General features: G+C 42.9%; 1 protein-coding gene across 1 annotated transcript in view; it reads right to left on the bottom strand.

The window, feature by feature from the left end:
* Window positions 1-164: 164 nt before the first annotated feature.
* Window positions 165-14,703, bottom strand: part of lama4 (laminin, alpha 4) — a 46,059-nt gene continuing 31,520 nt past the window's right edge. Inside the window, exons 23-39 of the mRNA XM_080047788.1 lie at window positions 14,054-14,216; window positions 13,824-13,957; window positions 12,937-13,108; window positions 12,149-12,280; window positions 11,747-11,889; window positions 10,245-10,374; window positions 9,435-9,572; window positions 8,749-8,882; window positions 7,775-7,939; window positions 7,088-7,396; window positions 6,336-6,525; window positions 5,147-5,302; window positions 4,822-4,981; window positions 3,778-3,905; window positions 2,928-3,021; window positions 2,072-2,191; window positions 165-784 (exon numbers count right to left, since the gene is read on the bottom strand). Coding sequence (XP_079903914.1) covers window positions 639-784; window positions 2,072-2,191; window positions 2,928-3,021; window positions 3,778-3,905; window positions 4,822-4,981; window positions 5,147-5,302; window positions 6,336-6,525; window positions 7,088-7,396; window positions 7,775-7,939; window positions 8,749-8,882; window positions 9,435-9,572; window positions 10,245-10,374; window positions 11,747-11,889; window positions 12,149-12,280; window positions 12,937-13,108; window positions 13,824-13,957; window positions 14,054-14,216 — 2,614 coding nt within the window. The 3' untranslated portion in view covers window positions 165-638. The remainder of the gene's footprint in view (window positions 785-2,071; window positions 2,192-2,927; window positions 3,022-3,777; window positions 3,906-4,821; window positions 4,982-5,146; window positions 5,303-6,335; window positions 6,526-7,087; window positions 7,397-7,774; window positions 7,940-8,748; window positions 8,883-9,434; window positions 9,573-10,244; window positions 10,375-11,746; window positions 11,890-12,148; window positions 12,281-12,936; window positions 13,109-13,823; window positions 13,958-14,053; window positions 14,217-14,703) is intronic.

Raw genomic sequence — 14,703 nt, 5'->3', positions numbered from 1 at the left:
TTCAGGAAGCATTTCTATGTCTGTGTAACTGATATGCAATCTAAATAGACAATAAAACCCCTGATAATAATTGACAAATGATCAACAGCCTGTAGCCTTTTGGTTTGTTGTGTTCTTCTAAATAATGGGAAGATAAACAAGAAAAGGCCAAGCTTAAATGAATGTAAAATATTTTTTAATCAACAGAAACAAAACAGTAGAAAAGGGAAAGTTTTGAACATGAGCTTGTAAAAAATAAATGTGCCATTGAGATTATAAAGGGGGCTGATGGAACCTAAAATGACTTAACAATAAGTGGGTCTCTCATATCATAAATACAGGTTACACTGTTAGGTTCAACAGGACGGGTCTGAACTTGAAATCTCTTCACATTCTCATTCTCTTATTTATTGCTTATTTTTATATTCGGGAAACATTTTGGTCGTATTTTTGACATGAAAGATGAGACATTTTACATGTAAAAGAATAATTACAGTAAAAGAGAGAAACAAAGGCAAAAACGTGACACATTATGAAAAAAAAACAGTGACAATTAGTTCTCTTAATGGTTATGGTTCACAAAAAGAGAATTTTTTAAACATGTTTTGGTCAGTGGTACATCATGGGGGGGGGGGGGGGGGATAGAGATGGTGGTGGGGTTATGCAGCTGGACATGTTCCAACGCTGACGGCTCCACTGACCAGAGCGGCCTTACTGAAGCTGACGGGGCTGTGGTTGATGGTCAGGTTCCTCACACAGCCCACGTAGGCCTGCCTGGTGGCCATGTTCTCTGGGAGGAAAATATCTGAGAGGAGGGGAGAAGGATTGAGTCACTCCATGAGAAAGGTCTCAATGTTGGCATGACAGGAGATGCATCATTCTATCACACGTACATTATCCAATTTCACTACAGTTATTATTCAGTATTATTTTGTCTACATTTTATTTAACTTTATTTAGCATTCTAATTTGTATTTATACGGTGCACCTTATCTCTACACTTTCTATCTGCACTGTGCATTACTTTTGTGTTTATTTGTGTCTCAGGTGTTGTTATTTTCACCTCGTGGGTTTCTATTATGCACATTTCAGGGTGGCCTTTTATTGTGGACAGTCTAAGGCACACCTGTGCACTAATCATGATGTCAGATCAGCATCTTGATGTGGCACACCTGTGAGGTGGGATGGATTATCTCAGCAAAGCAGAAGTGCTCACTATCACACATTTAGACAGATTTGTGAACAATGTTTGAGATAAATGGTAATATTGTGTATCTGGAATGAATTTTAGATCTTTAAGTCCATCTCATGAAAAATGGGAGCAAAAACAAAAGTGTTGCGTTTGTATTTTTGTTGAGTGTACATTTGTTCTTCTTTATTGTATTGTTGAGAGGAGCCTGGCAAATTAAGAATTACATTGCCAATGACTGCTCCTGTAATTTTTGTGCATATGAGAAATAAACCTAGCCTGGAAATTCAGACCTGCAGCTAGGCGCTAGCAAATTAAATTTGCTGGGCCTGTGGGGGTTGGACACTCTCCATTGAAGCTCATTTAATATGTCAAGAAATCCTGAGCTTCCAATCAATCGTTCTTTCTGATATGGGCGGGCCAGAGCCCTATGTATGGTGCTCTGGGGAGGACGTAACCAGATGACGATAGTGCTGTGCATGCGCCGTCGAAGCCGTGACAGTAAACATCAAAGATGGCTGTGGATATGTTGTTTGAGTTTGAGACTGCTTTGGCCTCAAACCTTTACGATTCGGAAGAAGGCACTCAAATCTTTCATTAGCAAGTAAGAAGAATGTTCTGTTTTGCCGACCGACCATAGCAAAAGTTTAATTTATCAGTTTAACAGCTGTTCGCTAAACGAACAGGGCTTAATACGTCACCTTGTTCATTGCTCTGATTAGTTAGAGTGCTATCCAATTGTGTGCAGTGGCATTTGAAATGCACGAATAGGAGCCGCCCCTTGAGTTGCGAATTACTATTGATCGTGGCCAGACCCTCTATCGTTTTAGATATGGGTCTGGATTTCCAGGCTGAAATGAACCATCTTGTATGTTTTAATCAGTAAGGTGTTGGTTGTCTGACCTGGAGCTCCACCGATGAACACTGGCTTCCTGGTGTCAGTGGGGCTGGGGTTGAGAGGGCCCACCACATGGTTGATCTCTGAGTCTACATCCAGCTGGACTACATTGGCATCCCGGATCACTAACATCAAACACAATACAATGCATCAGTTTAGCCAAAAATAATGGCATAATATATTCTATGATAACCATGCAGCATGTTGAGAAAAAAAAGAAAGTGCTTGAAATACAAGTATCTCAATTCTGTACTACTATAAGGAAGTTAATGTTTTTTTGTCTGGCCCTTCAAGGTACAGAGGCAAACACCTGATTTGAATCCTCATTCATTTTCATTTTTTTTTATTTTTTATTTTTATTTGCTTCTGTTATTTGCTTTTAAATGTTTTATAATGTGTTTTATGTATTCTAATCTTGCCCCTGTAAAGCACTTTGAGTGGCCTTGTGTCTGAATTGTGCTATATAAATAAACTTGCCTTGCCTTGCCTTGCCTTGCCTTGCCTCATGTATAGATCTCTTTCATTGTTGACATGTCAAATTAGTTGTGCTGGATATGAGACAATGAAAATCTGCAACGTAGCTAGCATGACCATTTACATAACCTAGGCTGAGTATGAGGACTGGATTTTTTTCAGCACACACACAGTAATTCCAGGTAAAGGATTGTGATGGGATATTTATTGATATGGACAAGAAGCTTTTCTGGCAAACATTTTCTAAAATTTCAGACTCCACCTTCCAGACTGGTGTCAGAGTGTGAAATTAGGCTACAACAAACACTTAAGATTTGAGTTAAAACAGCCATCGTTGACTCTTTAAAGCTTTTCAGTCTTTCAGTGTGTGAATGAGGAGCGTCTCACCAGTGATTCTGTGCCAGTCCCCAGCACATAGACCCTGTCGCGGGGTCACCTTTGTGAAGAACTCATGAGACCCATCGTTCACAAGAACCACCACCTGCAAACACACACACACACACCAATGTTCTATCCATATACTTTTGAACATAAGATGCATTTTGGATTCATACATGCTGTCCTCAAGGTGTAAAGTTTTTTTTCTAAATGACTGTGCCAATGACTTAGCCTGGTCCAACCAGACCATCGTACTTCATTTCATTTGTACAGAAGGTCTGGAACTGCTCTATTTGGCAAACGTTCACTCACTTGGAGGCGGGTGTCTGTTGAAGTTTAAAACTATTGGATCTGACCAGTGCCACTCTGGATCAGCCAACCAATCGCATACGGTTTGGTCGTGACGTATGTCATGAGCCGGCTTCTGACGATGCGTTCCAGTTGTACTGGGAACTCGGAAATTTCCGACTTCACTACATATTGTAGTCTATGGATCTACTGGTACCTGGCAACGGTAACTTGTTAGAGCCTAACGTTTAGTTATTTGGATGAGAAAGGTTGTAGGCGTCCATTCTTTCGCGAGCAGATGCACTGGAACACAGACAGGTCGGAACTCGGAACTACCAAGTCAGAAATCTCCGAGTTCCGAGTATAAAGGAACACAGCATTCAACTGAAACTGGAGTGCAACTTCGACGTCATTGTTCTTAGCCACTCGCTCTGTTCGCTGATTGGACGGCCGGAGATTTTCCTGAGCTAAAAATGAGAAATTCACCACAGCCCCAGACTGACTGCTGAAGGGAAAATGAAATGTGAGCGGAAGTAGGTAGGCAGGCGGAGCCAGGCTACCAATGACTAACCTCCCCTTGATGAATGTACATGGTGAAATATCCCTCTGCTGTGCGGACGTGCAGTAGCACTCCAGATGCCACACGGGGGCGCACCTCCATCACCAACTCAAACCTGAGCCCCAGGTCAAATGTTTCATCTGTGGGAGCCAAGCAGAGAGAGAGGCAAGATCAAAGCAGGTGAAAATGATAAATATTTGAACTTAAAGATATAATCGTTAAACTTTGCCTTACAATTTTTTCCAGAAATATTTGAATGAATATGCAAATCCTTCGGTAATAACTTCAGATTAGTGCTCGGAATGATTATGGAAGGTTTAGATGATGTAAGTGCTTTAGAAGTTGAGATTTTTTGGTTCAGAGTATTGAAAGAAAAACTGATGATGAGATGATGTCCATTAAAGATGGTTGTATAGGAGAAATATACAAACAGACAAGGTTTAGACAAATAAACATCTCAATGTGCATTTTGGACCTTTGATTTATACTAGTATGAGAGGAGACATGTTATGGAAGATACATAAGACAAACATCTCAAGAGTGAGCAGTGCTTGACAAAACAATGCCTTCCGTGTCTCACCTCAATCAGCCATTTGTATCTGTGACGTTGTGTTCATGTGAAACTACTGCAACTGTTCAACAGCTGCAGCCCCAGTTCATAAGGGCTTTACTTCAACCACAGCTGCACTGAGCGTATCATGTATCCCTTAGCCTGACCACACTCTCTCTCTCTCTCTCCGTGCACACATTGGTGGTGAGAGAACAGAGGGGCTTGTCCGTTTGTCCAAAAAGGAAATCCAATGAGCCGTGTAATATAACAGATGTTTTCGGTTTTGCGAAGAGTTTCAGATCCGGCCAAATGTACATGCTTTTTTACATCTGAGAAGAAAGATTGACGTGCGAAAACTTTGGGTTTATTTGCTCCTTTGTTCTACATTTAAAAACCAAACCACTAAGGCGTGCTCTTGGTGTAGTGGTGAGAGCCCCCGCCCCAAATGCCAAATAATAATCTGAAGAAAAAAAACAAAGAAAAAGAAAAAAACTGTTGACATGTACCCAGCACGACGTATCCTCCCTCCTCTGAGAAGTATGTCCCTGCCTCGGAGGTCCCCTGGAAGCATGGAGTCACTCCAAAGCTCTCCTCCAGCGAGGACAGCCACTGGCCATCCAGCTGCAGGTTCTTCAGACAGCCACTGAAGCTGTAGGCAGAGTTTCTCTAAAAAAGAAATGTAACAAACATGGAAAGACATTTATCACATCAAGTTTAAATAGACAGACTTCACGGGGCTCTGCTTCATAATCACAACAAGCGGAGTAAAATGTGGAAGTAAAAGGCAAGCCATTCTTCCTGTGTTTAAATCTCTTCCACATAAAGTCATACCTGAATGTTCTTCTGGGCTCTCCCTGGAGGAACTCCTCCAACATAGATGGGACTGCTGACATGCCAGGAGCTGTTGTTCCCCTCAGCTCTGTCTTCAAGCACCGTGAGCCCATCGATTATTAACCGGCCCATGCTCCCATCACGGATAAAAATAACCTTTTGGCAGGGGGAAGAGAGGAGGTCGTCAGAAAAACTAATTGTTGACACATAATAACTAAACACACATCCACCGATATATATATATATATACACTCACCGGCCACTTTATTAGGTACAGCGGTTCATTTTCTTGTTAACACATATAAATAATCAGCCAATCACATGGCAGCAACTCAATGCATTTAGGCATGTAGACCTGGACGGGACAACTTATTGAGGTTGAAACCGAGCAACAGAATGGGTAAGTAATGGGTTTTAAGTGACTTTGAACATGGCAATGTTGAGGGTGCCAGGAGGGCTGGTATGAGTATTTCAGAAACTGCTGATCTACTGGGATTTTCACTCTAAACCATCTCTCGGGTTTACAGAGAATGGTCTGAAAAAGAAAAAATATCCAGTGAGCGGCATTTGTGTGGACGTAAAATGCCTTGTTGAAGTCAGAGGTCAGTGGAGGATGGGCATACTGGTTCAAGTTGATAGAAACGCACCAGTAACTCAAATAACCACTCGTTACAACCAGGGTATGCAGAATACCATCTCTGAACGCACAACACGTCCAACCTTGAAGCAGATGGGCTACAGCAGCAGTAGACCCCACCGGGTGCCACTCCAGTCAGCTAAAAACAGGAAAATGAGGCTACAATTCTCACAGGATCCCCTATATTGGACAATAGAAGATTGAAAAATCATGCCTGGTCTGATGAGTCTCGATTTCAGTTGCGACATTCAGATGGCAGGTTCAGAATTTGGCCTGAATTTGGCGTAAACAACATGAAAGTATGGATCCATCCTGCCGTGCACCATCAACCATGCCATGTTCAAAGTCACCTAAACCCCCTTTCTTCCCCATTCTGATGCTCGGTTTGACTTCAGTACATTGTCTTGACCACGTCTAAATGCCTAAATGCATTAAATTGCTGCCATGTGATTGGCTGATTAGCTTTTAGTTTTTATAAGCCATTGAACAGGTGTACCTAATAAAGTTGCCGGTGAGTGTAAACAACATAATGTACACAGTGACAGGACTTACATCGTGCCATGCACCGTCATTGTATTTCTCCTCGCTCTTGATCTTGACTCTTTGCTGCGCTACGTTGAAGGTGTAGAGCAGCTTGCCGTGGGCCATAAACAGAGCCATGAAGTTATCCTCCTGGACGTCAGATACATAGAAGATGAGGCCGGAGGATGAGTTGGTCTTCAGGGACAGGGAGAAGTGGGACCTGGGGAGGGTGGAAGGTACATTTTCGTCAAGCGTGCAGAATACAAAAGCCTTTGTTTCCACTGAGAGCGGTACACTTTGGTTTCGGTACAGCACACATTCATTTGCGTTTCCACTGTCAAAAGTTGGGAAGGGTACCAAAATGAGTGAACCGTGCCGTACCTATCTTTGTCCCCATTTCGTTGGGTAACAACAAACCGTGGAGCTACACTGCTGATTGGTCGACAGAATCATCATTTGCGTTTGAGAGATGAACTGCCGTGTGTAGTCAACTCGGCAAGAGTGAATGAAAAATGTCTTTGTTTATTGTGTGGCGTTTTTCCTCTTCCTTGAATTAATCAGTGGACTACACTGTGTCCCGCTGAGGTTACAATAGCTACGAGTGAGTTATGAATTCAAAGGCTGTGGCCCATTGACTATACTGTATACTCGGATTGCTGTACTGCTAAGTGGACAACATGGAGGCAAAATAAAACCTGTGAAAGGGCACTTGTGCAAAATGAGGCCTTTTGAAAAGCCTAGACCTTGAGGTTATACTGGTATAACTCTGAGGTTTGACATACCTCTGAGAGAGTGAGTCGGGCAGGTGTGTGTAGTGCTGCCTGCTGTTGGCGATGCCTCCGTAGTGGAAGGCTTGTTGGGTAGCTCTGGGGCTCGAGGACAGGTAGCAGGGCTCCACGCTCAGCTCTGAGGGCTCCTGGTGCTCCAGAAGGCCCAGAGGGGGGCTGGAGGCCTTGTGGCTGCCTCTGGCTCTAGCAGGCTGCCTGGACAGCAGGGCAGCAGGGGGCCGCTCCACCGGACAGTCCTGGAGCGAGGTCTGCACCTTCTCTGTGTACTTCTGGAAGTCTTCAGGCTCAATGTCCCGGTCCTGTCTACATCAAACACAGGCACACAGTTCATATGTTAAACATGACTGTTTGCAAATTCAAATGTAACCCCATATACCGTGTGTGTATCTATACAGTATATACAGTATATATATTTTGATAGTCTTGTAACAGAATTAATTGATTTCCCTGATTGTTTGCTTTATTTGTGTTAGATTCTTATATTCAAATGTTTTTTGGGTCTGGTTTATATTTTTTAATGGATCTGTTGTGAATTTTTTTTAACGTGCAAAAAAAAAAAAAAAAAATACATTTGGCCCAGTACAACCCATAGGATCAATTGATTGGTATATATATATTTATATATATATTTTGTGGTTTGTATCTGCTCTTACTCTTGGCTGTAGTGACTGGCTGATTTACCTGTTGATGTATGCGTAGCTGATGCAGCCTGTGAAGTTCTTGAAGGTGCTGCTAGGAGAGCCTCCGTAGTAGAAGGTCTGGACAGTGGGACCTGATGAAGATGTGGTGGCTGAGGACGGGCGCTTCTTCTCCTGCTTGTCTTTGTCGTCCAGCAACAGTGAATACCTGAAAGAAAAATACATTTTAGCATCAAATAAGACATGCACAAAGTACACAAAATAAATTACTGTTAACAGAGAAAATTACAAGTTGCTTTGGGAAATAGTGGCGCACATGTTGCGAATATTTTGTATTAGTAATTATATATATTATGGTGCATACAGTACTTTCTCACAATGGTTAAAGGTCACATATCACGCTAATTTTCTGGTTAAAAATTGTCATTTGGGTTTCCACTTAGAACTGTTTTCATGGTATAGTGTCCAGAAAACCCTACCTATTTCTCACAGTGCCATTGTCAAATCTCCTCTTTTCAGCTTCTGTCTGAAACGCTCCGTTTTAAAGCCTGTCTCTGTTTGGCCCCGAATCCTACTGACGGTTTTAATCTAACTGCCAGTTAGATTCAGGGGATCTGGGGGAGTTGCTTATCACAGGTGGAGGTAGTGCTAAGTTAGGTTGGTAATGAGGGGTGTGGCCTCTCCCCTCATGATGTCACTAGGGGTGGAAAATCTGAATATAGTTTTTGAACACAGGTTTTCAAAAAGGTGGAGGTGAAGAAAAAGGGAGATGGTTGTTTTATCTCCCATATACATTTTGAAAAACCCTGAAAAAGTGCATGAAATAATCTTTAATTCATAATTGGAGATGAAAAACAGCTCTTAGTGGAATTTGGTCCCTCCGTTTGGGTATAGTTAAGTCTATTTGACTTTGTACAGTTGACAGGAAACAGTACGAAGAGACTTAACTTAAAACAGGTGTGCACAAAGGACAGCTGCTATAGCAAATACTGCAGCTGTGGAGCCGAATATACTCACTTCTGAGTGTTGACTGTGGCCACTAAGAAGTGTGTCCTTCCGTCGTTGTATTGCTTCTTGTGTGATTTAACCCGCGTGCCTCTGCAGTTCAGCACCACTGCTCCATTCTCCAGAGCGATGCTGAACTCCTCGGACTGTAGCGGGGGAAAGAAAACGTTCATAGTTATTACTTTAGCAATACAATAAGGTCTTAAAAGTATGTTTATTGAACGTCGTATGGTATAAATCTGCATAGTGACTGCCTCTACAGGTTAAAACCCTGGGTACTGCATACACATTTCTATTGGCTGATATAGACTCACCGGCCACTTTATTTGGTACACCTGTTCAATTGCTTCTAAAAACAAATGCAATACCAACTATGCTACTATGTAACATACAGCCAGAGAGAGGAGGACCGTGCAGATAAACACTCTACCAAATATTCTAGTGGGGCAGAAGTGATCATTGAGAAGGATTATTTTTGTGTGACTATAATTAAAAAAAAAAAAATTCCCCCCCATTTTTTTAAACTCTTGATTCAGCTTGATTTATGATTTAAAAAAACTAAAAATTCTTCAAACAACAACAACAACAACAGCACAGACAAAACTTCTCACACCCAAGCAATACAATGTAGCATTAAAGCACTTTCTGAAGTGTGACTTTTTCCCATGTGTATAGACAATAGATGGGTTCATTCATACCCCTTCATTGTGGTAGAACAGGAGTCCACTGGGCTGCAGCGTTCTGAAGTTGAGCCCTCCCTCGTAGCTGTCGAAGGGGGAAATCTTAGCCGTGGATCCCATGTAGCCCTCTCCGCTGAAATAGGCTTTACGGGACATCTGTCACAATAACACAATAACACAATTTACATTAATCACCTATTACAGTTCAGTGATCCCCCAATGGGTATATTGTCTACTGATTGGCTCGTGTGAAAGCTCTTCAAATAGAACAGCCAATTGTGTGTGTGTGTGTGTGTGTGTGTGTGTGTGTGTGTGTGTGTGTGTGTGTGTATGTGTGTGTGTGTGTGTGACACTGTGTGCGCAATCTATACTCATGGATATGTGCTATTGACTCCAGAGGGACATTTGCCCTGCGTTCCGACATACTACATTTAACGATAAAACAAATCTAGTTGGGATGCAGTATGCATACTATTGGGACATACTTTTACTTATTTATTTCATCATAACATTGCGCCTTGATCTTGCCTCTTGCTTTTGTATCTGTCGCATCCCTGTGTGTTTTCATATGGAGGCTCCAGGTTGATGTGACGTCACTTCAGGTTCGCACTGGATTATGGGTCAGAATCGCCCAGATAGGAAGCTGTTTTCAACACTAAAAATCTTGGCGGGATGTGGTAGACATCCAGGTCTTTCTATCCATCCTAAATCTGGCCACAAGAGTCGGGACATACTAAATCTTTTTTCTATCATACTACATAGTAGAAAGTATGCGATTCGGAACGCAGGGATAAAGCGCATGTGTGTGAATAGGGAGGGAGCGCTCACAAAGGACTCCTCGGGGCAGCCGCTGCTGATACCAATGGTGCCGGGCTCCTCCAACAGGTTGAAGTCTTTCTTCTGGAACTGGAAACCTTTCATGCATCCTTTGAGGCCTACAGCAGCAGACAGCTCAGGCCTGTGGGAACACACTTACTGTCATACATCTCATAGTGAAATCATAAACTGCACTAAAAAAAGAGGCTATTTAAGGCATGATTTTTTATTTTTTTTTAAAGATTATACGTTGTCATTTTCAAGCTTTATTAGATAGTACAGAGTTGAAATTGGGAGACAGAGAGAGAGGGGGATGACCTGCAGTAAAGGTCAACGGGTCAGATAAGAACCTGCGACCACTGCAACGAAGGCCGGAGCCAATATGGTACGCGCTCTATCCACTACGCCACCGGAGCGCACCAGGGTCACATTTTCTTACTTAAAGATATCATCAGTGCTTAATTTGCAATAAAGGAGGCCCCGGAACACATGCAGGGGGGATGAGATGCAATCCACAGTGAATACAATATACTCTCTCTCTAGGTCGTCCTCAGACGAGCCCTCCATCGTTGCTTCCAGTCATCCCGATTCTCCATACATCTGGCCAGTTCATTGGTACTTTGCGCTCCTGCATCCTTCTTGAGTATATCCACGTATGTTAGTGTAGGACGTCCTCGAGACCGATGACCATGATTTGGTTCCCATAGTACCAATTTGCTGGCTGGCAGCTCTTGGTGTCTTTGGCAGTGTCCCGCCAGTCTCATTCTTCTAGAAGCTACTTTCTCGCTAACCCTTGGTATTCCTTCATACAGGATACTGTTGGTAACATGAGTACTCTTGCTGATGTTAAGTACTGCACGCAGCATCCTGGTGTAGCACCCGTCTAGAGACTTCTGACTTCAAGGTTGGCTTCAGGGACGAGCATTCGCTGCCATAGAGGAGTACAGACTCTACCGTTGCATAGAAGAAGCTGAGTTTGATTTGACGGGGGAGGTTAGAGTTCCAAACACAGGTCATTCTGTTCAGGGCCCTCCATGCGAGTGCCTTCCTCACCTTTAGGTCCTGCTCGGTTGAGTTGACCCATGAGCCCAGATACACAGAACCACCAGATGTTGTCAGCGGTTGATGCTCCGGTGAGATGTTGTAGGTGATGACCTCTGTTTTCTTGGCGTTTAGCCGAAGGCCAACCTTGGCGCACTCCAGCTCCACTCTGTTCAGGAGTTTCTGTGCTTGCTCCACGTTGTTGGAGAGCAGGCTGATGTCATCCGCGTAGTCCAGGTCTGTCAGGACAACTGCAGGGTGTCGCTTTGACCTCCTTGGTATATACTGGACTGCATGTACCGTTACAATTATGCATAGCCTACAGTTTGCTGGCTTGCTCTCTCTCTCTCTCTCTCTCTCTCTCTCTCTCTCTCTCTCTCTCCCTTCTCTAGGATACCTCTCGTAGGCTGATTTATGTCAAATGAGGCTCAACAGTTTACAGTATTTCTCTATTTTAGCAAAGAAACACATACCTGGATTTGAGAATGCTGGAGGGAGCCCCGCCTATGTAGATGTCGGAGAAAGGCAGGGTGGTCTTTGGATTCTCCATAGATTTAATGTGGCTCTTGTCCACCAGTAGGATAACCTTCTTAGACTGATGGTAGATCACGGACACCTATGAAAACACAGTTACGGTTACAGCAACACATAGTTGGAACTTTCAACGCCAACGGCCCCTCCGACCACCACCTCAAACATGCAGCAGTCATACACATTCACACGAGGCAAGGTGGGTGTGAAGTGTCTTGCCCAAGGTCACAATAACCATGACACAGGTGGCAGGGCGGGAATCAAACCGCCAACCCTTGGATCATTGGCTGACCCGCTCTACCACCTGAGCCACGGTCGCCCCAAATGAGTAAGGAGAAGTGTACCTCGTGGTATCGTGCGTCGTTTATCTGCAGTTTTGGTAGGTCACTCTCAAAGAGCTGAGGTCCGCCGCTGAAGCCAAAGTCGTACATGAGGCGCAGGAAGCCATTCTTCAACTCTAACAGGAAGAAGTTGTCCTGAAAAAGATGACATAAACAATAAACATACATTATTTAGATGTATTAGTAACCCCAATAGAGACACACCAGAGTGAGATCTCTAGTCTTCCATTAGGATTTGACTGTGACATTCCAGTGAAATTGAACAATAATGCTGCTATACTTCGTTAATAATAATAATAATAATAATAATAATAATAATAATAATAATAATAATACATTTTATTTAAAGGCGCCTTTCATGACACTCAAGGACACTGTACAATGAGACAAATACAGTACAATCAATTAAATTAAAAACAACAATGGGATGGAAAGATCAGGAGGGGTAAGCAAATTTAAAAAGGTGAGTTTTGAGTTTAGATTTGAACAGGGATATGGAGTCAGTGTTGCGGATGTCGGAGGGTAGTGCATTCCAGAGCAGGGGAGCAGAGTGGCTGAAGGCTCTGCTCCCCATCGTGGTTAACTTGTATTAAGAAATTTCAATTACATTTAAAAAAAAAAAGTATTGATACCCAAGCATTCTGGTCTGGAGTCACACTGACACTATATTTATCAAATGGCGAGTTTCTTTTGGAGATTGTTAAAAATAAAATCATTTCTGGAATTTAGACTTTTGATTATATTATTCTATGTCTTTAGCAAAAGGTTAAAGAAAGAAAACAATTATTTACCTGATTGACCATGAGGAAGAGTACACCATTGTTTGCCACAGTTCGCACTGCAATGTCAAACCTAGTGACGACACCAAATTTGCCCCTCCTCTCAATGTTGTTGATGAGTGCGTAGCCCGTTCCATCAAACAGGTAGCTAGTAACGCGACTCTGGGAAAAGGCCAACTTGTACCTGAGAGCAGAGGGAGGAATGTGATTTGGTACTTCAAACATTTCTAAACACTATGCGATCGTGAATGAAATGATGTATGTCATTCAGATACTTCAATTATTATTCATAACACACAGACACGTGTCAAAGGAGCAGGCTGGATTACAACCTGGACAAATGGGCAACTCTAAGTTTCACTGAATGCCAATTAGGTTTGTTAATTTTGGCACCAGTAAAGAACACTATCAACTGCATTATTAGTCAGAACCAAAAGTCACAGTTACAAAAGCTGAATTGTTTTGGTTCATATTGGCCTCACATTGTGTATGCTCCCTAATGTGTGTGCATTGTGCTCCATTAGTTAAGTTAAGTTTCTTTATTTGTCAATTTACACAAGGTATATCGAAATGTCTTCTCCCCTCTCAAGATAGCACACTTCAGAGGGGGTCAGAGCACAGGGTCAGCTATTACGGCGCCTCTGGAGCAGTTTGGGGTTAAGTGCCTTGCTCAAAGGCACAATGGTGGAAATGGTGGGCACCGTAGATGTAACACCAGCCACCAATAGTTTTACAACACAATCCTTGTCCGGTGCCGGGGTTCGAGCCAGCGACCTTGTGGTTACCAGTCGGCCCCCTTTCCAAGTCTAGGCCATCCTACCAACCTAGCAGGGCATTAACACAGCGCCCCAAATTTTTTTTATGTGGAAATTATTCCGACAAGCATGCAGAAGTTCTACCTGGGGCATGGTGTTGACGTGGCCAGATCCATTTTGTGAGTGTTTTTAAAGTTGTACAGACTGATGACGTCGTTGTTCAGCGACCCCAGCTCGATGCAGCCCACAAACGGAGCCAGACTCAGAGGAGGAGGAAGCTGGTTCAGAAAAACAACAACAACAGTCATTTAGAAAGAAAGAATGAAAGAAGGAGAATTAAAATACAGATTTAATGTTAAAAATAAAAGTATTACCTTGACATCCAGTGGAACACCACCGATGAAGAACACCACATCCTTGGGGTCGATGTCAAACAGTGAGTCGGTGCCGGGAGCCTCGCCGGTCTGGATGAACTTCTGCTCGTCTGAGGAGCTCTGGCTGGGGATGGTCAGGAAGATTTTGCCATGTCTGCCCAGCCTGCAAGCAAAGAGAGCACAAAGAGAGCACGTGTCATCTCAGCCATTTTACCACAGTCTGGCTTAGAGACACACATAGTGTGAGACGAAGGGCCTTATGCTGACAGTGCACATTTTTGTTTTCTTATCGTACATCTCTAACTTGTTGACGCTTGCTCAATCATCTTGACAGCGCAAACTTTATTAATACCACAAAGGTTAACACAAGGATCGCGTGCTGGAGAGCTACTGCAGTCCTGCTAAATTAGATGTTAGAAAATCATTGGACGTGTCATCAAAGCAGTGCTGCACTGTGACAGATATAGTATAGAGTGAATGCTTTGACAGAAAGTCAAATGCTAACCATATCTGGCTAAGGTATCTTGGTCCTTGGCTTAGACACTCCGTGAAACAACTTTAAGTTTCATTTCTTATTTTTTACTTCACTTGATTGTAGTAACATATTCAGATTGCTAATTCAATCAATCACTATGTTTACATGCACAGCA

This window comes from Ammodytes marinus, assembly GCF_949987685.1.
Source record: "Ammodytes marinus genome assembly, chromosome: 19".
NCBI lineage: Eukaryota > Metazoa > Chordata > Actinopteri > Uranoscopiformes > Ammodytidae > Ammodytes > Ammodytes marinus.
The sequence above is the reverse complement of the archived record's forward strand: the minus strand, read 5'-3'. Positions and strand labels throughout refer to the sequence as shown.